Below are 26,959 nucleotides of genomic sequence, written 5' to 3' on the forward strand. Positions count from 1 at the left end.
TCCCAGCAGCTTTGTGCACTTCCACTGCACGTACAGAAGTGAAACAACAGAACCATTCTCCTTTCAGTACTTCCACAACATTAACTATTTATTCTCAGAACAAGCAGTGAAAGCTCGGGCACAGAAAGTGCCCACGGCAAGCCTGTATGCAGCAGTTGTTATTTTACTTAAATCCTGATTTTAGAAGCAATTCTTCCTACTTAACAACACATTCATTCTCATTCTGAGAATGCTAACACGGGGTAAGACCACGCTAAAGGCCATTTGCTGTCTCCTGAAGGCCTTATTTTAGTGCAGCTGAACTGTGTGCCGCGTGTGATATGTGAACAACCACCAACCCATTTCTAAGCCCTATTATAAATGCAGAGCACTCCTCCAAACACAGCAACACTGCTGGTTTTCCCAGCTGAGTACAATTTTTTCTCATACTTCCTCACCTGCAACTCAACCTCCCTGTGGGGAAGCTGGTTTAGAAGCAAGTCATTCAGATCAGACTATCAGACAGATTCTCGGTGAGTCAGCGATGATGCAACTACTAACCAGCACTGTTAGACCCAAGCACTGTGCAGAACCCAGCATGCTGACTTCTCTCCGTCAGCTCCTTACATTGGCCACCACCAGATCCAGAGCTCCCCACACCTGGCCCAAAGCCCCACGCTGAGCCTGCACCTCTACAAGGCTGAGGTCCTTTTTGCTGCTATCCAGCATCTGTTCCTGCCAGCTTCATGGGCAAGGGCTCACGACACAGAGCCTGCTGAAACATGCCAGGACACAGACACAGCGATCACTGTTCTATAGCATGCTCTGTGTGTCAGCCCCACGGCCACACAGTGCCAGCATTGTCCCTACAACAATCCCACAGCCAGCCCTCCTGCCTGGCACGGGGCGCTCCGTGGGACACCCAGCCCTGCTGCACGGCTCCTCCATCAGCCACAGCTGCCGTTCCAGGCAGTGCTCGCCCTTCTTCTGGGAAGAGATGAGTAACTTCTTATTTTGTTTTGCTGTTTTTTGTTATTTCCACCCAGTCAATGCCAACACTGTTCTTTTTTAATGTTTCAGCTCTTCTTTATTGCCAAAAGATAGGTGATTTCCCAAGAGTCCCAACGGTGCTCCCAAACCAGCAGATGTCCCTTCAAGTTGAGCACTGAGCATCCCTAACTCATTTTGAACCAGAAAAAGACAGCAGAACCAGGGACCAAACATGTCTGCTTTCTCAAACGCTCCACATTCCCAATCTGGCACACTTCTGAGCATAAAAATCAAAGAGGAGCATTGGCTCAAGCACCCCCAAGCTTTTCAGAGATTGGGAAAGCTCTGCGTAACTGAAATAAAAATGTCTTCCTATACATGTAGAATGAAAGAAATTCAGTCCCTCTGACAACATTTCAGTAGAAATGCCATCCTGCTGAGCTCCATGTGTGGGACAAATGATTGTGAAAAATTCTGCTGCAAATCCAATACGGTCAGGGTGACAGAGCACAGGAACAGGCTGCCCAGAGGGGTGTGGAGTCTCCTCCTATGGAAGTATGGAGACCCACCTGGATGCCTACCTGTGTGACCTGCTGTAGGGTACCTGCTTTAGCAGGGGGGTTGGATTTGATGATCTCCTGAGGTCCCTTCCAGCCCCTGCCATTCTGCTGCCTGTGCCCTGAAGTCTCCAAGGCAATGCGTGCTGAGGGCCTCGGTCATGAATCATCCTCATACAGAAGTGATGTGATAGCAGCAAGATAAACTTCTGCACAAACTGTACATAGACCAGAATGCAAAGAACAGAGCAGCAAATAGAGCAGAGCAACACATACAGCACAACCACTTGAAAAGCACACTGGATAAACTATCATCACTCAAGTTTGCACAGACAGACTCATTTCACCATTTTTCAATCTTTTTTTTTTTTTTTAAATCAGTGACTGCAATGTCCAAATGCTTTAAGAATTAGGGGAAATTAAAGTACAAAAGGAAGGTGGATGTATGACATATGCAAGAGCATGGATGCATTAAAATACTAAACAAAGTAAAAGCTCCTTCTCTAAACGGACCAAACCACAACTTGCAGATACCCATCACAGCATCACAGAAACAGGCAACGATAAGAATGTCAGGAGATCATTTAATTCATGAAGGTACACTTCAACCTTACTTTGGGGAAGGACGCTCAACCAGCCATGACTGACCTCACCTGTTGTATGAAGCACTCATCAATGAAAGCACAAGGCCTGACTCACCCATACTCTTCCTCCCATGCAAAGTCCTTCCACACTCCTGGTACACACACAGCTCAGGTTCAGGACCCGTGAAGAACAGCCCCATAGAACTTCATGTATCTTCACATTCAAAGCCACAACTACTGATTCATTCAGTATGGTACTTTTCATCTACAGTTAAAATACCACTTTCGCTACCAAATGCCCACTGTCCCCTCACTAGGTAACCAGCAATAATCCCCATCCATCAAAACACACATCCTACTTTTCCAACTTCTTTTCTCTTCCAAAAGAAACTCTTTGTAGGTGCCTACCAGCACCGAAAGGGCCACCATGAAACATCCCCTTTCTCATCCAATTACTCATCAATTGTTTCCAGAACTCGCTGAATGCAAGCATTTGGTTTGGCTATCCTACCTTAGCAGTCAATTTTTTCAAAGGGAACCAGATAAAAAATAGCTGGCAATCTGATGTCACACGACAAAATCAGGGATGGAAGGAGCTCCCACTTCCCTCCTCCCCTCGAGGTTTAATATATTTCAAAAGCTATTTTATGTGCTTATTGTGTCAGTGATTGCTACTGGAACATTCTAATAGAGAAAACGTGAAAAGGAAGTCAAGAAATATGAGTTGTACATCCAAGGCAAGGAAAAGGAGAACGTTTCCCAGGGCACCTCCTCTGCAGGTTCTGGAGCCATCAGCCACACGTAGGAACCAACACAGCTCTTCCCTCTGCTGCTCACAAGGAGAATATGGCTGGTTTGTTTTAATCTACTTGTTTCTTGACATTTGTCAAACATTACACTAACTAATTTATTCCTTAAAGGAAGGTTGGGTGACTACAGTTATCAGAACAGTTCATTGGTAAGAGTAATTCGTTGGTGATGCAGTGTAAGGCGTGTGGGAGCTGGCACTGGAGCATCATTCTTACAGGCAGCAAACCCAACACCCGAGCACCCTTAGGGCACGTTGAGGAGGAGCACCACTAAGATCGTTTACAGTTTATGTGCCAATATTCATTTGGGTTGGAGGTGGACTCACTCCAAGGTAAAACCAATACTACTTTTTTCCCTTACTGGATTCCAGGTCAAGGGTATATCTAAAAAGCCCCTTTCAACTGCCTTACATGTGCAAGACATAGATATATTTAAGAGCCTCCATTAGGCTTGATGCCAAACCAAAATTAAATTTGAGTGTAACAGTTAAAAGTATAATTTTAAGTGTGAAGTCATGGCACATGCAGCTGTAAACATATCTCAACACTATGCCATTCTTCAGTATGATTCATAGGAAAAACAAGCAAATTGCTACGGCTCCGTTTATGTTAAAGGAATAGAGTGCTTTCTGAACTAATTTCAGCTCCCTGTCACGTGCAGGTAAGAGTCTGCTAAGCCTGAGTAATGTATTGAATCCTATCTGAAAAAAAGGCAAGTCTGAAGTGAAAAAAAGTAATCTGAGCCATCCCATTAAAACCATATTTTCCTATACAGGCTTGGCAAGGTCTCAGGCAGGCATTCCAAGGTTAGATGGAGCATAAACCTGCTGCTTATCAGATGCAGATCTCAGGACATCATCTGCACATTACTAGATTAATAACATACACTTTGCACATGCAACTGAAACAAAATAATTCTCTCTTCTGTCCTCTACAAAGCCGCTTTCCCAAAGCTCTCCCCCTCCCAATGAATGCCCAGTGCCCAACTGAAGCACTGCTGAGCCCGCTCCAACAGTGCGTGCTCAGAAAGACACCAGGAGGGAATCCTGCAAAAACAAATTTGCTGCTAAAAACATTATCTGAGCTGCCTTTCTGGTTCACCAGACTGTTTGCCAACAGAACAAAGAATTACATGCTTCACAGTGTTTAAGAACTCCAGTAACTGGACAACCTCCAGATTTTGCCTTCAGCTCAGAGCGCTCTCTGCCCTGCAGCATGACCTCTAATCACTGCTCAACACCTTCAAAGGAGCACTGCTTCCACACAGCACAGAGTCCCTGCTCCCAAGGCACACCATCATGTCAGCTCCCAACCTCCTGGCTGCTCCGGTGAAGCCATGCCAAACAGGATACTTGGGAGAAAAATCCACCCCCTGTGGTCAATGGAGAAAAATAACATCTTCAAATAATGTGCTTGACATCTTCAAATAATGTATTTGTTTGAGGATTATGCAGTCAAAATAAACATCCAAAAAGAGGCTGCTCTCACAGAAAATGCAGGGTTTCTTATTTCATACTCCATATTTATAGACCAAATGGGAACTTGAATACCCGATTTTCATCTCTTCCCTACTATAAATGTACCGTTCTGAGGTTCATTGTTTTATTGAGGAGGGTTGGTTGGTTGCTTGATTTGCTTTTTGTTTGTTTGTTTGTTGGTTGGTTTCGCTGTAGGATGGAAAACAAAGAAGGCCTGGGAACTTTCCCTTCTTTCGCAAAGGAAAAAAAAGAACAACAAGACATCATGACAAGCAGGGCATGCTTCGTAACACTTTGGCACTGTAGTCCTCCCAGATTTGTTTTTACTAGTCAACTTGAGAGATGCAGAGTGCAATAGCATCTGTTTTATTCCTGGAAAGGATCCTGAAGGTGTCTGTCCACACAAGCCCTTTGAATGGCACACAGGTGTACACACAACCCCAGCTGCCAGGTTCCCTCCTTGCAGCAGCTCAGCACAGCCCTGCAGCAAGGCTGCCAGGAAAGCCCAACCATCAACAAAAGCAAGAAAATGGTGAGGCACCACAAGTATCCACGCTGCATTTGCACCGAGGCTGAAGAACCAGTAGGTTTTCACGAGAATAAGAGGTAAAAGTCCATTTGGTGAACTCCATATGAGTAGAGCACTTGTGTCACCTGTGCCTATCTCCATGGTCTGTCGATTCCTAGAGTACGTTGGTGTGCCACAGAGGGCAGATTCAAGAGTCGTTCCAGTATCATACACTGGCCAACCAAAATAGGAATACTGTGCTTTTGAGGGAAGAATAAGAACAGCAAATATTGGATCAAGAAGGAAACATACAAATAAGAAAACATGCATCAGTGTGACAAAGCAAGGTGGTCATGGCTCAGCCACAAGAACAAACAGGAGTTGCACAACCCACACAGGAAGACACTCCTCATCTGGAACTGTTTCCATTCCCCACAGATAATGAAGGTTAGGACTAGAAGGAGGGGAAGAGGTCAGATTGAGGCCCACTAGGCACAGTCCCCTCTTGTCACAGCCACAAGTGCAGTTCTTCATGCAGATATTTGGCTTCCACCAGCTCAGTGAACTCCACAAAGGTCAGCCTGATATTTAGCCTACCCCAAAGCTTTGCTGAAACAGCTCTTCTATCTAAACTACCACTTTCAGCTGTATAAATTTTCCAAAAATAGTTCCTTTTACATCGGGGGGGGGGAAAAAAAAAAAAGGCAGATCAAGGGTGTGGTTACTGTAATTTAAGCCAACAGAGTAGCATTGTGCAAACTGCCCACGCGTGGTGCAAGGCAGCTCCTCTGGAACCACCCCCTGTGCTTTGGGAAGGGCTGCTTGGAGATGGGAATGGAATAGTTCTCCCCAGTACAGAAAGTTTTCTGGAATGCTGACAGCTGGTTTTGGGTTATAGAGGTCCCCAACCACTTGGCAGCACAGTTCTGCATCAGCCATAAGACAGCACAGTGCCAGATTTCATTTTATTCTATAGCAAGAACTTAAAAACTTCCTCAAAGTCTTCAATACAGGCTCCCACATTTACAGTTCAATCTACGTAAGCTTCTTTCACTCAAAAGCTCCTTACCAACAACTACAACCATCTACATCACAAGGATGCTTCCTCCTTTCCATCCAGGAACAAACCCACTGCAAGCAATGAAACACAGCGCGTGGCAGAGCGTGGATCCCTCGGCGGGGACAGGGATGCACACAGGCAGGCATCAGGAGCTGAGGAAGAACCTGCTCCTTGTCCAGACACTCCAGGACAACCAGAGGGCAGAGTATCATCAGCTTTCCTGATAACCCAAGAACAAAGTGCTGTGGGGACCCAGCAATGGGTCCCAAACACTCAAGGTATGTTTAATTCACTGAGTGAAGCGGAAGCATTGTCTGAAAGTAACACTTCTGCTAGCTTCCAGCACAAGGGAAAAGCAAGGAGCTTAAAACATAAAATAAAACCTTCCAGGCAGCAAGAAGGAAAAGCTTTAATTAAAACCTCACACCAGGTTTTCTGTAACGCAGTAATGGCGGTGTTTCAGCCTCCCTGCTTCGTGCACAGATAATGCACTGCTGCCCACATAGAAGTATAATTCTACATTTCTATGTATATTTTAAAAAGGAAATGTAAGGCAAATCTTTACAATGAGTAAAATCCTTTAAACAGGCCAAAAAAAGAATCCAGCATCAAATATCCTTAAGGTTTACATTACTGCAGTGCCAAAGAGAGCCCTTAACCCTGCAGGGGCTCCCAGCTGAGGCCAGTGCATGGATCCACCTCAGCACACACTGCTGCCACTGCAGGCTCAGCCAGCAGGGAGGTGATGGAGGGGGCAAATTGGGCTAACAGGGGAGGCTCTGCTCATGCTCCAATGCTGGCCACCAACTCCCAATGAACTCAAGCTAAAATTCTCACACCCACAAGCACACAGGCTCTGAATTCTTAAAGAGAATGAATGACTACTTTACTCAGCGCAGCAGTGAAACAGAAGCGAGTGAATCAGAGAGCTACACACATTTACTGCAGGCAGAGCATCCTGAGGCTGCAGGAGCAGTGACACAGCACAGCCGTGACACACAGCACCTGCACTGCACACCCAGAGTCTCAGGGCAGTGGAAAGCTGGAGACCAGAACGAGGGCGTAAACCTTAGAATGGCACCAACTGCATGCACACAGACTCTAAGGCAATTAGCTTGTAGAAGCTGCATATGATTTAGCACATAAGTCAATTAAGTTTTCACTTAGGAAAATTACTACTTCCCCATACGACTCAATCTGCTAATATTAGTCTTTTGGAGAGACTCTTGTGTAGCCACATTTCTCCTGAGGTGTTCTCTCGTCATTATTTCTCTTTTTTAATGGTGTTGTATGGAAGCAAACAGCAGGGAGGAACGGGGACAGCAGAAGGGGAAGGCAGCAGGGGTGACTGCAATGGGTGCAGAACTGAGCTACAGAGATGGTGAGAGGAGATAAGCACTGTGTTCAGCCTAGGAAGGAACAAGCAGGCAAAGAGAAACACCAAAAGTGGAACTGCAGGATTAGAATGACCCAAAACACAGTCATCAGCAGTAGGGGAATTCATTCTCCTTCCTTATACCAGTTGAACAATTCCCCCCCAACCCCCATCAAATCCAGGTTAATTTTCAGATGAGCATCTCCCCGGCCCCGGAACACCATCAGCAGCACAAGAGATGACAGCTCTTCCAGTTTCGTGCTTCCTGCAGAAAAACCACCACAGCCACCAAACAAAAAACCCCACTGAACCTGTTCCAGAATGTTTTCTCAGTCCTGTGAAACACGAAACAGAAGCAGAACACGTCCTGCTGCTCACTGGCTCCCACCTCTCCTAGCCAACCCAGGCAGAAGAAAGCAGTGATACCCTGGCAAGGTACTGGGGCACCCCACATGAGCAGCCCAACTCTGGCCCAGAAAGCTGCCGTGCTTCCTAACAGCACACCCACACAAACAGCTGCCATGTCTTCAGCATTACATCACACAACCCCTTCTGGACAAACCAAAGCACATCAAGCTTCACGTACAGGAGCAAGTGAAATTCATTTGTAACCATTATCAGATGACACCCACCTGAAATTTTAATTAATTGTTATCAGAGTGACACCACAATTTCATAACCTTCCCTTCTTCTGCAAACAGCTGAAACCTCACCTCCAAACACAGTGCCAGGCAGCGGGGCATGGCGGTGCTCCTGCAGACTGGCAGGGAGCTGGGCTTAAAAGCCACTGAAATTTCAACCACCACAGAAGAGTCTTATGTTTGTACTGGATGCAACGTCTGCTTTTTAGAAAACAGCCTTGCATTAAGAAGCACCAAGGTAATATTGCACGGAAAGGAAGTTCTCTACTATTCACACATCAGCTGTTAATTTGGTGGTCAACTTAAAAGCAGGAAGGACGCTCCATAGCAAAAGGATCCGAGATCTCACAGCTCCCTCTGAGCATAGCCATCTTCATTTATTCCAATCATTCTCATTTAATGGGTGTTGTACACTAGACAGACTGGAACACATCAGAGCAGCGATCTGCTTCCCAAACCACTTTTTTGCTGATGTATTCATTAGCTGTTGCAGCACAGGCAGATTACATCTCCAGCCGTGGAGCTCTCGCGCAGGCAGAGGCTGGCCCAGCACTGCCAGCAGCAGACATCAGATTCTGAGGTGTTATGAAAAGCTGTGCACGCCCAGCCACAAGGACACGAAGGGAAATTTAGGAACACGAGTCAGGCTTACTTCTGTTCCCTGTATCTCTACCAGAACTGCTCTGAAAAGAGAAACAGTGTTTGTGGAGAGGAGCCTCTCCCAGTGGAGCAGCTAACACGGCTGCACACAGGTAAGCTTCCCAGTGCACCAACCCCAAAGGCTCCAAAATCCCCCAGGAGCGCCTGACAGCCCCTCACAGACCACTTCCTTTAAAGAAACTGCCTCTCACAGTGCCATTCACCATCACACAACAATACGAACATCTGGATACAGCGACTGCCCCTGATCTGAAAATCTTACCTTTCATTGCATTAAAGGAAAAAAAGAAGTGCAGAAAGTGAAGATACTCAAAGCGTGCTTGGAAGACGCAAGGGAATGTCACAGCTCTGTAAGCAGCACCAGGAAACTGAGAAGGGTAAGAAAGATCCCTCTGCTGCAAACACACTTTTGTAGAAATTGATATTGCTGGAGTTTATTAATTCTAAAACATATTTGCGTACTTGCACAAGAGTTTTGCTCCAGTATTGGAGACAGTAACACTCTTGGAGAAGGGAAGAGCAGTCTGGCTGCCTGTCACAGCTCCAAAGGCTTCCCTAACTTTATTCACAATATTGAACATTTAATAATGTTAAGTTTCAAGCTGAGCAGCCAGGATGTTTTTCAGCAGCATTCTGTACAGACAGGGATATGAAAGCTCATATGAAACAAGTCCAGCTATCTACAAAACCATTTGGATAAAAACACTGAATTTGTTTAAACTTCAGAACTTTCTGGATGTTTGTCCCCCCATACACACAAGACATACTTGGGAAAGCCTTAGAACCATTCAGTACTGCCTATTTTCTTCCCCTATATGTTGCATATATTTTCCAAATCTGGAACACAGAGAGGACAATTTTCCACGTATCAACCTATATCTCAATCAAAACTCTCCCTTCTTCAGCCATGATGCAAACACCAGGGTTCACAGACACGCAGCCACCTTCCTCGTGTCCCCACAGCCACTCCTGCGTGATGCAGCTGCTGTGCTCCATCGTTCTTCAGGATTCCCATGTCTCAAAGCCACCTACAGAAATACTGCAAAGGGAAATCCTTCCAATACCCTCCAGTAACCCTCAGTTCCTTTAAGCAACAGGCTGCTCTGAAAACACAGAGTGCTTCCCCTCTCAATGGGGGGCTTCTAAACTTTGGATTTTATGCATGAGCAACTGAACTTTGTATTACTGAAATGTAAGAAGAGAAAATTACTTTAATCAATGTGTGATTAACTTCCATTAGCCACGCTGAAAGTTATAAATTACATACTACAATCAGGGATGGAAAAGTAAATTAAATACATATTTCCTTCCCAAACATCAACTCCAGAGGCGTACAGCAATAAGGAACAGAAAGAAAATGCACAGAACCACAGAACAGCCTGAGCTGGGAGGGATCCACAAGGACTATGGAGTCCAATCCCTGAGAAGAAGTGTGCTGCTGCTTCTGGATCTTCAAATGTCATAGAGCAATAGAATCACAGAATGGCCTGGGTTGAAAAGGACCACAATGACCATGTAGTTTCAACCCCCCTGCTATGGGCAGGGTCACCAACCAGCGGACCAGGCTGCCCAGAAGTTCTTAAGTAACACCTATAACTTGTGCTTCATTGAACATCAGTTTTTTAAGAAAGAAAAAAAAATAGCTACTAGAGCAGAAACATTTCAGAAGTCTCTGGATGAAAAACAGGAAGGAACTCTGGCATTCCTCTCCATTAAGCATCATTTCTCCCCAGCTTCCAGCAGTGAAGATCCAACTGACCGCTGAGACTTACATCAGAGCTTCCAGATTGCACAGGCAGGTTTTTGCCAAAAGCAGCAAATGAAGACGAACACAGCGCTGTTCCTGGGATGCACTGAAGGATGGCTGGAGGAGCTCCCCCAGCTCGAGTCCCATGGCACTGGGTCTGGGCAGAAGCACTCACAGAAGACTCAGAGACTTTCCCTGGGGCTTCTTTGCTCTTAGCCTCTGAGACAAGCAGAGGCTGAGGGCAGGCACAAGGGGCTCCAGAATCAGTGGGGGCCTCGTCCCACTGCTGGTCTATGCATTGAGCCCAGCTACTTACACAGATATAAATTTGAAGTCTAAAATCAAATGATGTGAATAATTGCCCCATAATTTCCAAAGCAGATATGAATAAGAATTTAATTAACCCACGTAAGCTTTGCTTCCTAAGTCAGTATTTCTCTAATGAATAACTGACTATGAAGGTAAGAAACGTACAAATTGACTCTACTATGACAATGAAAAACTCAACACACAACATGTGCACAATCCAGAACCTCTTCACCCTGTTCAGCTTCTGATGAAGTCAGTATCCTCTCTTCGTTCTCAGCCCTTGTGCTCAGCTGAGCAGTCCCATGGGAAACCATAGCCATGGCAGAGTACAGCCAGCTCTGGGGAAGGCAAGTGCCGGACATGATCTGGAATGTGATGATGAAGCATTTGCTCTCAGCTTCTTTCATGTTTTAGAAAGTCAATTTGCTTATCAATTCCTTTCAGGAAGAAAGCCACAAAGATTCCAGAAATGAAATCATCTGTATGAAATCTCGTTTTGCGCACAGGGACAAAGTATGAACCATAACATCAACTCTGCTGGGAATGAAGGAGGATAAATATCTACACACTGGTCCTCAGCAAAGGAAAACAAGTACCTTTCATTAAAAAGAAAGTAGGAAAACACTTGACATCAGGCATCTTGTTATCTCCTGCACAACAGGCAGCACTACCCACTAACAGACGTGGTGCAGTACCAGCCACACTGAAGACATCTCATACCCTGTGTCCTTAGCAAGGTTAACCATTTTCAAATGTTTATATTAAAGAAAAAGTTAGAAATAATTTACTAACTGAAGATGGAGAAAGAATATGCAAATTATCTACCACTATTCAGGTAAAACAGGACTGAAACCGTATCACACACAGCACGAAGCAGCAGCACATCTGCCCTGCAATGCAAAACACACCATGGAACTTCCATTAGATTTGGGGTCTCCAGTATTAGATGCAAACAGTGAAGTCACCACCACCAGTTTTCTGCATTGCTGCTATTTTCCCAGATGCAGCACATACCTCCATGAGCCTCCTCGTTTCTCTCTGAACTCCAACAAACACAAAAATAGCACTGCAGATTTATGAGCTACTTCCCAGACGCAGCAAAGCCTTCCCATTCAGTTCACCATGGCCAAGATGGTTCTTTGTGGTTTCTGAGAGCAGCACTGCAAGCTCTGCACAGCATAAAGCTGCCAGCAACCAGGTGTGCAGGGAACTCACGCCTTCCCCAATTTCCAGCACTCAGCACTGACCAGAAGGGTCTCCAGGACTTTGTATCCCTCTGCTGGAACATGCAGCTGCCCTGGGGCACAGCACACACAGTACTGCTCCTTATCACACCTCTCCATGCACACCAGGCAGAACGGGACGCTGTGAAATATGGGATTCCGTCCTCCTGCCCTCAGCAGACAGATAGCGTGCATCAGAAGGCTGTGCTTTTATTTCTCAACTGTGAGCCACCTTGGCAGCAGTTCTTCTATAAATGTAAAAGACATAAATCATGAGTATAATTAGGCTGTATTCTTGCCCTGCCCATTTTTTCTGTGCAGTTCTAACGGTGTTAATTAGCAGTGTGAATTATTTGCTATGGTAATAGGGAAATCAATGCTCAGGATGATGATTTCCCTGCAAGTTCTACCAGAATGCACTGGCTAGAAGCAGGGCACCTGAGAAAGTACCAGCGAAACACAGGCAACTCCACCAGTCCAGCCTGGAGATGGGCTGGACCATTGCAACAAGTGAAATAATTGATTCCTTTACAGAACACAAAGAAGTCACATGAACACTACGGTCATTCTCATGACGAGAAGCATAAGCAGCTGCACCTGGAAACATCGCAGCACATCAGTGAGAGCAACCTGATGGCACTCAGGCAGTTGTCACAAGCAAGTTGTAGCAAAACATGCTGGTTTTGTTGCATTTGACTACAGAATTTCAATGCCTCTGCATTAAGTCATTCAACAGAGATTATCTATGTTCAAGAGGTTACACAGCTATGAACTGCCCAAACAAACAGTACAACCCCATCCCCAAAGTACAGAAATTCTGCCTAAAGTTAGCACATACAAGTCACTGAGTTTAAAATCAGCTTAGTGCTCCCAGAGTCTATCACTTTCTCCAACACGACTTGTATTTTTTAAGAGGCAGAACCCAAAAAATGATATAACAAATATTTCCAACTCCAGCATATGCAACACAAAGGTGCTATTGAGAGAAACGCCAAGACGAATGGCTGCATCTTTACTCAGGGGCACCAAACCTGCTCGTGACTCCCATCTCAGCTACAGAGTGAGTCTTAACATCAAAATCACACCTGGTACAGAAGGCAGTGGTTTGCTCAACGAGCACAGCAGTAACTGACCGCCTTCCCATCACACTCTGCTCAGAGCAGAGTTTCTTAGCTGCTCTCTTCACGTTATTTAGAGAATTGTTTTACTCTCCTGTGGGCAGGGCACAGCTCGGTGAGGTGGCTCCGCAGCGGATACAAAAGCAGTGACACCCTAAGCAGCAGCAGAACCACGGCAGGACAGCAAGGTGTGCCTGGAACACGGCCCACACACCTGGCTGCCCACCCGGCCTCCTGGCGAGAGGCGGCCCGGCCCCACTGCAGTTACTCACTGCCCTAATTGCAACCCGAAGAGCAAGTTCTGCCTACATCTCTGCTGTCCTTCTACCGCAATAAAAAGATCTGAAAGGATGAGTTTTGTTGTGGAAGATGCCAATGGTGTTAGTTAAGCAGAACTGCGACCTTATGTTCCCCACCTGCCCTGCATTACAGATGGGGGAGAAGGGCTTTATGTTGAGTCACACAAGACACCAAGAAAACGTTTCACAAGAGTGCTAAATGTGTAACTGAAGAGTCTTCATTTGATCGAGAAAAAGTCCATTTACCACTGAATTACGAAATATATCTCAGCTTCTCATGATCCAAGGCTCTCAGTGCTATCACATCTACTCCTAAAGCAGCCTTCTCTTCCAAGAGAGCACTACGGGCTTCTCTTAGTTGGGTGTTTTGCAGTCACTGCCTTCACCTGTCTGCATTAAGAAACCCTACATTCTTCCTTGGTTTTCTGATGTTGGATAGGTTGCCTGGGAAGATGATGGGGCAGGCACTCCCATGACCAGGAGTCCATCCTGCCTAAGAAGCATAAAATTCCAATAGCTCTACAACCACCTTTCATTTATTTCTTTTATTTCCCTCTCTCGCACAAACCATCCACATAAGAATCAGTAAGGCAGATAAATGGAGCCTAGCTGGACCTCCTCAGCTGACTGGAAGCATTACTCAGTGTCCAAAGGGGTCAGAAGATTCTGTTATCTCACTTCAACACACAGGTCTACATTTTGAACAACTGTAGCACTGCAGCCTTTCCAAATTATTCATCTAGATCCCAACAATAAATTACCAGAGCTCTGGGACCCTGATCACCCAAACCCTGTTCATTACCAGGATACAGGGTACTCAACAGCAAGTCTCCCAACAGCACTGAGAGCTGCCATCAGAAAACACCCTCTACAGTTAAATTATAAATAGTAAATTCATGGCTACTATTAGCAACAAGGGATAACAGCTTTTCACACTTCACCGTGATGAAGGGAAACTGCATTAGTGCTTTCAGCAACTGAAGCAGTAAGTTATTTGAACAACCTTCCAGAAAATTGAGCCTTTAGCATCAGGAAGCACAGCTGTCTCCCAGCACAGAGCCACTCCACCCCTGCTCAGACGCTGTCAGCCACCCTGGAACCAAAGTGGCATTCTTCCAAATCAGCCTGCTCGAGGTAGGTATCCTATACAACTGCCAGCTCCGATTCACCTTCCTCCTCTGGCTCTGTTGTTACACAAACACCCAACATCCTCTAAGAGCCAGGGCTAAGCCTGTGTAATGCGCACAGGCATCCAGTGCGCCAGCACAGCATCCCGGCCTTGGTTACCAACCATAGGAAGAATATTGTGGTTGTCATGGTGCCAGCAAGTACTTAAAGGCCAAGGGCAAAATAAAACAGATTATTTATGTGACAAAAAGAGAAGACTCTCTGGGTACTGATGGAAATTCCTCTGTGCCTGCTAGCCTGCATGTTCTGCAAGAGAAAGCCCATAGCAAAAGGCAAAGCTGCACGGTGCTGGGCACCTGCCTCACTTCTCACACTCACCTTTCTCACAGCTGCCACCTGACTTGCGATGGAGCCAGAGGGCCAAGTAACTGCCTGGAACAAAGTTCAGACCAAAGCACGCATCTGAACCAGCACAGCAAGCCCAACAACACATGTACTCAGCCACTGACCTCATGGGAAGGAGATGTCAGATACTGAAACAGCCTGGAGGACTCTGATTTGCCTTGATGGCAATTCTGATGGCCACAAAACGACTCATTTGAGCACCAACTCACAGCCAGCACACAGCACTGCTCCCACCCAGCTGTGCCCACCACCACTCAGTGCCTCACTGCTGGGCAAAGGAAGGTTCAATATGGTGCACCCATATGCATGCAACCCTTCAGGTTCAGTATGATGCACCCCATACAGCAGGACAGAATGTAACTGCAACGCTCTACTGCAGCTTCAGAGAACTAAGACAGTGCTGGAGACAAACAGTAACCAAAACAAAAAGAAATTAAACCTAAGGAGTACTCTGAAGTAATAAGGGGCAGTAAAGCCAGCCAACCATGCAACAGCAGATCAGGAAGTTTGGGGACAGAAGTGAGAGGACCATTTCTGCCTGGGAATCCTGCTGCTAAGGAAGAACAAGCAGTACAATTCCCATTTAAATAAACCTGTTGATAGAGATGAAGTCCTCCAACACGCCCCATGAAGGTACCCTCGCAGGGACCTCAACAGCTCCATCCTCCCCAACAGGCAGGTACCAGCACCCCGCAGCTCCTGTTCATAGAAATGCAGCTGAGCTCAGATGGAAGGAAACTCTTGCAGGACACATTGCACAAAGGCACTGGGCAGTCCTCTCAGGATATCCATCCAAATGCCTTGTGGAGGACATAATACAGCTTTCCATTCTGATATATACGTATCTAGGTTTAATTTGCACCGCAATTTCTTTATTAAAGTTACAAATGCACAGAATATCTAGATTTTTTTAATCGAGTTCTCAAAATATAATAGGATCTCTAATCAGAAAAAAAACGTTAATTTTATCACTAGAGTCATAAAATAGGAACCTACTATTGAACTAAAATACCAAAATAAAGCAATAGCTCATACCTTTCACACTTAGGCCAATATTTTATTGATTATGTGCTTGGAAATCCAAACTCTTCTTAGAAAGGTATTCACAAGTCAGATAAAAAAACAAAACTAATGACTACTAGTTTAAACAAAGCATTTAACAATTAGGATCTTCCAATCAACAAGCTAAAACCAAAGTCAAATTGATCAGTGTGACCTTGTCATAGAGAACGAGCAGCTCAGTGTACTATTGATGGGCTGATTTACCACAGGGTATGGGATTAAGACACATACATTATCATGACTTGCATGAGTAGAATTAAATGCCATTTCCACGAAGAAATCCATAGAAGAATGAGTTGACACCATTAGCACCAAGGCATGAATCTTCAGCAGCAATACTGAAAGTGCATTCCTGAATGAGCCAAAGCTCAAAGAGTACCAAGGTCTGCCTAGTGTGGGACAGCAGCTCCCGGGGGACACCAAGTCAGAGCAATGCTGTAAGGAAACAGCGAGATCCTGCAGCGAAGGAGAACACCTCCTGCAGTGCAAAGACCATGAAAACACAGCCAGCACAGCAGAGCAGGCGTGCAGCTCTTGCTGCCTCCCATTAAGGCAGAGGCCAGCAGGAACAAAGGCAGCCAATTTACCACTACACCAACAGGCACAGGAGAAGGTGTGGGAGAACCGGACCTGGCCTGGTCTCTGCCTTACAGCCTGGATGCAAGAGCAGCACAGCACATGAACACACTTGCCTGCTTAAGGTTTAAGGCAATATAACTGCAGTTGCACATGCAGCAAGAAAGCAGTTAAAGACTGATTTCAACAAATTCTAGCCTGATGTCTGAAAAACTTTGTTTGTAACAACAGAAGTGGAAACATTCTTTAGGGAGAGCGCTTTGGGACTGTCCTGAAACTTCTTCCAGTAAGGCACCCTGCAGAGAAGCAGTGCTGTTTTATGGAGGCTTTTCATCTTCTGATTTAGCTTTAAGGAAGCTTTTTTTTTTTTTATGCTCCATCTGCAAAAAGCATTAAAAAAAAAAAAAAGATAACTGGTTGAAAAACTAACACTGGGGGTCTTGTAAGGCACTTAAGTATGATAAAGAGGATCCTTCTGATCTGTACCATCTGTAACTGCTCACAGCTGCAGCTGTTTAAAAAGCAGTCAAGTTCATCAAAAACTAAAAGTCGTCCAGCTCTTCACATTTAGCTTTAAAGCTCCCCTTTTCAAGACAAAAAACTCTTTAAACTACATTCTCCTCTTCATGTTCAGACCCATACGGAGATCACAACATCCCCCAAGAGCCTCCTGCCACCACAGCACTGCTGAGCAGCACTGTGGGTGCAGGCGTGGGGTGCGTGATGGCAGCAGCAAACCACCACCGCCGTGCTGAGCTGCCCACAAGCACTGCCGTGGCCCTGTACCTTAAACCTAGAAAGTGAGACACGCTCGCCTCACCACTTTGCAACACTGGCTTTAAGAACGCCCATAATCCTGCTGTTTGCATCCTGCTGTTTCACCAACCTCACCTTGAGCTAACTAATACTCTCCTAGAAAATGGACTTCCCATTGACTAAACACGGCAAAGTCACGTTACACCTATTTTATCTTGCCAAATGGGTCTGACACAGATGCTGGTGTGATAAATTGCAGCACAGCACTGAAAGTGGTGCGACTGTAACAGTAAAAGCTGCTCTCCTATCATAGCTATGCTGAGCTTTGGTCGCACACATCCAGCATGTCCATACCAACAGCTGGCACAGCTTTCATGGGTTAAGTCCCATTGGCTTATCCTCATCACGGTGTTTATTCAGAATTCAAATTGAATTTCTACCCACCATAAAAGCGACCAAAGAAATCTCAACCAAGATTTAAAGTGGGGCCAGGTGCAGGCAGGACAAAGGGCAGCACGCTGCTCAGTGTCACGGGCACCAGAACAGCCAAAGCCTCACTGCTCTGCTCACCTCCATCCTGCTGAGCACAGCAGCTCAGAGCTCCAGCGCTTTGCTCTTGCCCAACACGCAGCCTCAGGAGGAGTAAGCTGAACTTGCTAACCCAAGTAACAACTGAAGCAGAGATAAGCCTTGCTGCTAGCTGAGCCTGTATGGAAACCCCCCACAATGCTGTGTGTGTCACCACTGCACTGAGTCCACACAGTGAGACCCCTGCACCAGCTGACAGTGGCTGTGCTGTGGGCCCACTCTAACAGTGCTCTTGCTGTCCCAGCACGCAGCTGCTATTGTGGCACTACTGACGGGGGAAATGGTATCTGCAAAGAGCTCCCAAACTTCTGTGATTCAGTGGAACACCATCAGCTACCTATGTGAACTTCTGCTAAAACAATGTACAGAGTAAAGACATTCATCACAAACTCAGAAGAAGCTACCTCACATTATTTTAGAATATTTGTTATAAGATATTAAGAACGTTCTGTTCTACTGCATGAATTACCAGTAACTGAACGCCTTTCCAAGAAGGCAGCAGACCTGTACCACACACCACACCACTGATGGCACACCTGGACACAGAGGTTACCCAGGCACATGCAGGACATGGGGCTTAGACCTGTCCCTAAGAAACGCTCAGCAGAACCTGATGAGGCTGATAAGAGCACAGTGGCTGCAGGACAAGTTCATGGTGGCAGTGCTGGTAGACAGGAGGAGCGGCGCTCCCGCAGCGATGGGCACAGCAGAGCACTCCATCCACAGACAGCACTTGTAAGAGATGCAGGAGAAAGGGTCACCCATGTCAGCATTCTTGAAAGAATTAAAGAGGGAGAAGGGGGATCGGGAAGAGCTGTAATGACACATAGGCTCCATTAAGCTTATTAAATCATCACCTTTCCAAGTCAGCTCGATTGCTCGATCAGCCGAGCCTGCATGCCAGCCTGCGTTCCCCTCTGCTTCACCCAGCTCATAGAAGCGACCGGATCATTCCAAATTCAAACCTTTACCAGTTACACCAATGCAACACAGCAGCACAAGGAAAATGTGCACAAGTTGTTTTTCTTTTAACCAACTTCTGCCTTGGTTCTTCCTGGAAACTTTACCCAATCGTCACCTGAATTAACTCGGGCTGACTAATTTGCCTGAGTCAGTTATTTGCCTTTAGAATATCCCATACTGCTTATGGTTATGAAATGTCCAAGGGCAATAAAGACTATAACAAAGGTGGCACTTATGTGAGAGACGATGATACACCACACCACCCAAACAATGACATGGATTAGCTCAGACACATCAAAGCACCACAACTGGTCCTTTTCTTCTTCCAGATTTTAGGAAATACAGCCACTGCATTTGGAAAAGCACGCACAACAGATCTCACCCGTGTCCTTCACAACTCTCCTAGAAGTTCAATTCCTTGAAAACTCAGGTGAACGATTCCTTCCGTTTCTGTTGCACGCTGCACCACTAAATGCACTGACAGCTCAGAGCTCAGATCCTGGAAGGGCTGCTCACAACAACCGATACAAATTCTCCCAGGAACAAAGATGGCACTGTATGCTTATGCTTATTCCAGAAGCCAGCAGCTTTATGGGATACTCTGACACATCCCTACATTGAATTTCCCACACCCTCTGCACAAGGTAGAGGCTTCTAAATCTATCCCCCATCAGTCACCCAACAGCTGGTGGCCAGGACAGGAGCATTCCTCCACTTGCAGTGTTTACGAGGGAGTTCTGCTGGATGGAGGTCAGTGACTCGGTGCTGTGCTTCCCCCAGCCATGGGCTCACACACACTGCAATCCACCCAGCTCCCAGGGAACACACTGGGAAAGAAAAAAATGAAAACTGTGACGGGATCAGAGCTGAATTCTCACACTTCACATACAGAGGAAGCTGCAAAAATCTTTTGGAGAAAAAAACAACCAACAAAGCAATCTCTATTGCCAGACTGGGCAACAGCAAGAAAAGGACAGGGTGTTTGGGAAAGCACCAACACCTACTGACTGAAACAAACACCATCCGCTGCCATACTGCCCAAGCTGGATCCAGTGCACAAACATCACTGCAAGGCACTGGGGACTGAGGCAGGCCCAAGCTCAGCGCAGCACTGCGATCCCAGCACTGTGATCCCAGCACTGCCACTTTCCTTACTCACCCACTGTGATATTTCCAGCCATAGGGTGCTTGCAAAGAAAACCCTCACCGTTCACCGATCTCCTGTCCACCCACACACATCACCACTCTCCCCAGCTCTCCCCATGCTCACCTCTTGTGTTGCAGCAGTAACTTTTGTCACCACCCAGTCCCATTTCCTTGCTGGAGTACAGACAGGAAGTCAAGAAAATGGGTACTCCACAGCCTCTTTCCTCTCCAAACCCATTCTACTTGCAGAAAACTCATTTCAGCTCCCATTTAATACAGAAAACCACAAGCAGTCACTGATGCAGCAGCCACATCTCCCTGTGCCCCACACTTCTGCGTAATAGCAGTGCCATACAGCACTCCCATAACCTTCTACCACCCCAGGTTTTTGGCAAAGAAATTTCACTACTCACTACTGAAAACCTTTCTTTTTATTTAAGAAAACAAGTGCCTATCTTTTGAACAAGCCTTCCCATCTGTACTTATCCCACAATTCACATCAAGATCAGTTTTTCCAGACTGACGGTGTTCATTTTCATCAGCAACATTCTCAGTAGTTCCTCCCAGCAGGGACAACACACCTATATCTGCAATACTGGTTCCGTTGGTCTAGTTAAGAGATTAAAAAGGATCTCAATAAAAGTACAGATGGTTATAGGTGTGGGCTTTACTGGGGAAAAAAAAAAGAACCAGAAGATGTTGCAAGAAGCAACACGCAAGGATGGTGACAGAAGACAAATGTATTTATGAAAGGCACAGTGAAGAAGTGCAGCTACCTCCTCCTTAACTCACAAAACAAGAAAATACACGCAACCAACTGCACTTGGTAAGTAAATTAAGAATATAAACACACCTTAAATCTCAGATGCTTACATACAAAACAGTAATAAAATCAGAACCTGTTCTTATCTCTTCAATATAATATTGCTAGTGGAGACCTCAATCACTGAATAAAGGCCATCTCTGTGCAGGTGTTTATAATGCTCCAGTCAATGATCACAGCTTGGTATAGCACATTTTTCCAAGGTATCTCTAACACAAAAGGAAGCCAAGAACCCCATTATGAAGTTACAGCAACTGTATGCTGAACGTTGGTGTCTACTCCTAAAGGGGGCAACTGAGCCTACACCAAGGACAACACGAAAGCACTATGAGGAATCCATCTAACCCACCTACAGCTTACACCTGCACAAACCAAGGTGCTTGGAAGGTTTTTTGTGATGCCAAATACCCGATGTGACACCTGTGGCAAAGCGTAACCATCCCAGCAGCTACAGGAGGCACACAGCATGCATTCTGAGAGCAGCTCTGCAGCACAGAGGGATCCAGTCCAGCAAATGGACTGGAGGAATCCTGCCAGCTTCACAGCAGTGTGACAGCACCGACTGCCACACACAGCCCTGCACAGCTCTTTCATACAAGTACAGCTTTCCTTAGCTGACATCAAAACACACGCGTTTGTCCCAGAGCACTAAAGCATTACCCAGCTGCATGCAGGGCTGCACCTCCATCATTAAAAATAGGCAAACATGAGACCATTGCTACAAGCGTAAGCAGTAAAACACACAGTCGAGCACACAAGTGCAGGCAGGATCCCTGCAAACAGCACTGGGCCTTTGCTCCTTCTGCAGCCCCAGCCAACAGCTCTACATGCGACATGACAGAAACCTCAGAACTAAAGGCACATCAGCGAGCTCAGACACAACAAGCACAGTGCACGCGGATGGATGGAGGCCTCATGGCCTGCGCTGCTCCCAGCCCAACACACAGCAAAGCTCCAGGCTCCTGCAATCCCCTCTGAAGAGCAGCAAACAACCTCAGCCTTCGCTGCACCTCTGGACATGCAGCCCAAAACAGTGTTCAACCCCAGCACAGGGAAACACGAAGGGGCCACGCGTGTGGGCTGTGGGGAAGAAGCAGCAGCGATAAGCTCCAAAGGCAAAGAGCAGAAATCCCTGCGGGCTCTCCAGGTCTGTTAAAGTGCAAAGAAGGGCCTCCGCAGCCGATGGGATGGAAGTGCTCCTGCACACGCAGTGCCGTCTCCACACTCAGCACGCACCAAGGTCACCACCGACACATAACTCCTCGCTTTGAACGAGAATACCCCGACTGTTACAGAACCGTAAGGAACGACTCAGGACGGTACCGCTGAGCGAAATCAGAAGGCCGAAGCGCCGCAGCCCCCAGCCCAGCCCGGCAGCACCCAGCACCGCACCGGTCTGAGCTGTTCCAGCTGCGATCCCCGGCAGCACCAAAACACGGAGCTCCGCGATCTGAGCGCCGGGCCCGGCCGCGCCAGGACAAGGCGACCGCCCTCCGCCTCCGCGCCTCCCGCAGGAGCCGCTCTCTCTCTCTCTCTCCGTCTCTCCGTCCCTCCCGCTCCGCTCTCCCCGCACGCAGCCCATCATCACCGGGCGAAGCGCTCTGCCGCCGCCGCACAGCGGGGCCGCCTCAGGAAGCCGAGCGCAGCCGTGAGGGCAGCGCCGCCGCGAAGCCGAGCCCGGGCCGCCGCCCGCCCGCCCCGCGACCCCCCCCGGACCGCCGGAAGGAGCCGGCCGCCCCCCCGGGCCTCTCCTCACCACGAGTACGTCTGCTCCGCCATGGCTGCGGCGGCCGGCCGGGCCCCGCGCTCCTCCTCCGCCGCCTCCTCCCGCGCCGGGCAGCTCCGGGGGCTCAGTGGCGGCCCCGCTGCGGCTCGCGGCCCAACATGGCGGCGGCGGCGGCCGCGAGGAGGGAGGGGAGCGAAGGGGGGGTCCGCAGCCGGGCGGGGAGGGGATGGCGGAGCGGGCGATGGTGGTGGCGGCGGCGCGGCGAGGCGGCGCTTCAGCAGCCGCGACGCGGAGCCGCGCTCGGGCGCCGGCTGGGCCTCATGGCCGGCGAGGTGGCGGCGGCGGCGGCGAGGGGCGGGCCGGGGGCGGGCGGCGGCTGCCGGGCCGGGCCAGGCCGCGCCGCGAACCCGCGCTCGCGCTCGCGCACGGCGGAGGCGGAGCCCGCGTGGGGGCGGGCGGCGCGCGGCATCACGTGCCCACAACACGCTCACGTGCCGCCGCCGCGCGCACGCGCGGGGAGAGAACTCGAGGCCGCGGGGGGTGATGGTGGTGGTTGCGGTTGTCGGGCCCGGCCGCACCGCGACTGTGCGGGCGGGCAGGTAATGGTGAAGGCTGGGAAAGGGGCGGGGAGCTGGGCTCGTCCTGCCCGAGAAAGGGCTGTGCTGTGCTCTGGAGCTAAGGATGGGCTTTGTGCCGAGGCTTTGGTTGTGCCGAAAGAGGAGCAGGTGGTAAACGCAAGGGATCCGGTAAGGTGGCTCTTAAATTCGAGCATTAAACGGAGCGTTCCCAGAAATGTGCCTTGGGCTGCTTTGCCCCAGCTCTGCTGGGTCGGTTTCCACATCAGCAAAGAGGGAACCGCAGTGCGCGCACACATTGCACGGAGGGAACGCCTGGTACCTCGCTTCAGCTGCTCTCAGTAAGTTGGTGCTGCGCCTTGGAGGCTTCTCTGCTCCGTTTGTATTTGAAACGTGGTTAAATGCCGCTCTGGAGGTGGAAGTCAGTCCCGTTCTCCCCGTTCTGTTTTCGGTAGGGTTCTTGCAGTGGTCCCACAGCTTTGGGATGCTGGCACGCAGCTCCGCACAGCCCTTCAGCCTCGGGGGCAGGAAGGACGACAGAGCTAATGCCATGATCAATGCTAAGAAAAATACCCTCGAAATTGGATTTATCAGCTGTGGGGGGAATACCAAAAGCACGGTAACCAACAGGCTCACTGGCTCCCCAATGGCTGCACTGTTTGTTAGATAGGAGTCCAAGCATCTGCTCCCAGCCTGGCTCAGGTTGGGCTACCTTGCGAGATTTCTCCTCTCTTTGACCTCCTCTCTTTGCTCCCCCAGCTCACCCACCACCCCGCTGCCCATCTCTGTACGCATTAAACTCTGCCGTGTGGTGCAAGGACAGCAGGATGAGTCACAGAGCCTTGAGCTGGAGGGAGCAGCGCCCAGCTGACCCCTCTGGTGGAGCTCATTGTTTCTCCTCTCCCCCTCCCCAGTCTCAAACTAGGAAATAAAACTATAAAACTTCCACAATAGAGGAATCTTGCTTTTCCTTCCTTGTCCCAGCAATGCAACATGTCATAACAATTAGAAAGCTGATAAATAATTTGAAATCTTCCCTCTGCTGTGATGCAATCCCAGGATAAGGATACGCATCCCTTTTCAGTGATTATGATACAATGAATGCAAAAGAAAAAACCTCTCCCATCTTTTGAATCAACACAGAGGAAGATAAACAAGTGTTTCAACCTTGTCTTGATACTCAACTTTTTTTTTTTTTCCCCTGAGACGTTGTAAAACAGCACTGGCATCTATAAAGCAACAATGTTCCTGCTTATTGAAATCCTTCCAATTTCTATCTTGCAACATTTACAGCACATTAATTTGACACCAGTGACTTTTAGCTGGTGAGCTATTGAAGTATAATTTTTTTTTTTCCCAGCATCTCAGGGTTGGTGCATAAACTACTACATGATTTTGCAAGCTTGGTCTATCATTACATTAGAGTAGCTGGATGAATTCACAGGAGAAACGTTCTCCTCCTTGCAGACACAGCACCTGCATTACTCTAAAGGGGAGCACAGCCTGCATCCCCCCAGATCATTTTCTCATCATCTCTTTTGTATGTGCTTGCTTTGGACCTACAGGGGAGCTTCACTCTGAATTTCAGTGAGAATGTACTCTGACATTACAAAGCCCTTCCAAAACAGCTGTTCTGTCTGGTGCCTTTGATATAGACTGATGCACTGCTTTGACCTGTCAAAGTATTTCAAAACTAGCAGCAACCAAAAATATTGTATTTTCTTTTATGTAGCTCTCAGAGCACAGATGGAAAGTATGGTGGAGAATCAGATCAAAGGACTGGCTGCAAAGTCCTCACCTCCTAAAGGCTTAAATGGTGTTATCCAACTCTGCCTTTATGCTTTTATAACGGAGGTGGAAAGAAAGCCAGAATAGATTCATGTAGATTCACTTCACCTTTCAGAAGAACACATAATAAGTAAAGCTGTCAACCCTGCATGGCTTTGGAAGGAACAAATGGCATGGAAATGAGTAAAAAGGGAATGAAAAAAATTAAGAGATCCAGTTTTGACAGTATAGCTCAGAGCTATGTTAGGTTATTCTGCTTGTAAGATCCTCATGGGATTCCCCTTGATAAAAAATAATTAAAACATGCTCTGACCAGTATATGACATGATTCTCTTCACTACCACCTAGTGGGAAACTCCTTCATTAACTGAGCTCCACAGCTGTTCCTATTCTCAAAGATCCTCACCCTGATGATGGAGGCTGTGTGTAAGTGAAGGGAGAACTGACAGATGAATGAGAAGGACGCTGTCCTGATTCTCTGTACCAGAATAAGAATTGTAAAGAGAGAGATCACCTCTTATTTAAGGCCATTGGGTCCTAAGGCATTGTCACACCAGAACTCCCCGCTCTGCATCTGCTGTAGTTCTTAATGGCTGCTACAGCTCAGCATCACCAAGAATCCCAAAATTTAAACACAGCCTTTGGTCATAAAGAGCAAAACATTCATTCTTCTGAATGCAACTGCGTCCTGCCAGCAGTGATGAGGAGGAAGTTGTTAGGCTGTTCCTGTGTCTCAGTCACAACAGAGCACTGCCCTCTTAAAATCTTCTGATTGTACTCTTAATTGTAATTGAAAATAGGGAAGGAGGGAAAAAAAGAATTTCCTTCTTTGTAAAGTCATATTTTCAATGGTGTTACTATTCATATTTACAACAAAGATTACTCAATTAAAGCATTAAATGTGTATAATTGGGAACATTAACACGATGTATTCGAGTGAGTCCTTTCCCACTGAGATACCCAGGCTTTGCACCAACACTGAAATCTGTGTTGAAACCCTCTGGAAGCAACACAAACAGCAATTACCTTGGATTGTTCACAGTCCTGGGTACCACGTGGCACTGAGTTCCCGGGGCGCAAATTAGAATCGGTTTTGTCATTTGCATTCTTTTTTTTCCAACCGTGGAAATAGGAGTGAACACTGTAATAACAACTCTCAGATTTCACAGAGGTGATGTTAAATGCCATCCAGGCCAATGAAGCATTTAGCAGTCTCAGCAGGAAGAAGAGTAGAATGGTAAAGAATTACTAGGAGAACCACTTCTCTGCATTTCTTTTGCCAGTGATAATGTTCCCATCGCATTCACAGCCCCATACAAGCTTGCTCTGCTAGCATTTCTGTCATAGAAATAGTTAGATTTCTTTCATTCCTTTTGTGTTCCTTGAAGTCACATTGGGCTGCCTTTATCTTAGCCAATTACTGTATTTTTCATCAGGAACACTTAAGGATGGATATAACTCAGCACATGAAAACAAAGGTAACAGTTGTACTGATACTAGAATTCAGGCTTTGGGTGTCTATTGTCTGCTCTCCATTCCATTCCCAGTACCCCTACTGTCTATTGCTTGGGTTTTTCCCTGATGTAATAAGGAGAATACAGACTAATAAGTCTAAATAATAAGAAAATCCTACTGTATACTCATTTATACTTTCATGCAGCAGCTGTCAGTATTAAGTAATCCACAGTTCAATTACTCTATTAAATGCAGCAGAGAAAGATTACGTTGGAACAGTTAATGGAGGAAGACTGGAGGAAGTGGGCACATCCTTACCTAAAACGGCCTAGACTGTCTGTAATTCAGGAGCAGTGAAGAAAAACATAACTGAAAAACATACAACAGTGCAAAGCATTCAAGCATGTTTAAAGAGTCTTTATTATCGTGGAATGGAATTGTACAATGGCCTGGGTTGAAAAGGACCACAATGATCATCTAGTTTCAACCCCCCTGCTATGTGCAGAGAAATTATTATTTATTATGTTTGCCATTAAAATAAAATAGAAATCAGCCTTTTTGTCATTACTAATTGATACGTTTCTCAAATGTGCATCTAAACCAATTTGTTACTAAAACATTATTCACAAGC

At 47.0% G+C, this 26,959-nt stretch overlaps 1 protein-coding gene and 1 long non-coding RNA gene across 6 annotated transcripts in view; one reads left to right on the top strand and one right to left on the bottom strand.

The window, feature by feature from the left end:
- SPPL3 (signal peptide peptidase like 3) overlaps positions 1-26,959 on the bottom strand; it is a 61,088-nt gene that overhangs the window by 23,655 nt on the left and 10,474 nt on the right. Inside the window, exon 1 of one of the 5 annotated variants that reach the window (XM_048964473.1) lies at positions 25,900-26,675. The exons of 2 other annotated variants lie outside the window; for them this stretch is intronic. In XM_048964473.1, coding sequence (XP_048820430.1) covers positions 25,900-25,979 — 80 coding nt within the window. In that variant the 5' untranslated portion in view covers positions 25,980-26,675. Of the gene's footprint in view, positions 1-22,540; positions 22,844-25,899; positions 26,676-26,959 lie in introns of those variants that run through there. 2 more of the 5 variants (XM_048964474.1, XM_048964477.1) reach the window with 2 other exon arrangements.
- Positions 23,012-25,884, top strand: LOC125701922 (uncharacterized). Its single transcript, XR_007380398.1, has 3 exons — positions 23,012-23,426; positions 23,541-23,704; positions 23,845-25,884. It is a non-coding gene; the product is annotated as an uncharacterized LOC125701922 (long non-coding RNA).

This window comes from Lagopus muta, chromosome 17 (assembly GCF_023343835.1).
Source record: "Lagopus muta isolate bLagMut1 chromosome 17, bLagMut1 primary, whole genome shotgun sequence".
In the NCBI taxonomy this organism is placed as follows: Eukaryota; Metazoa; Chordata; class Aves; order Galliformes; family Phasianidae; genus Lagopus; species Lagopus muta.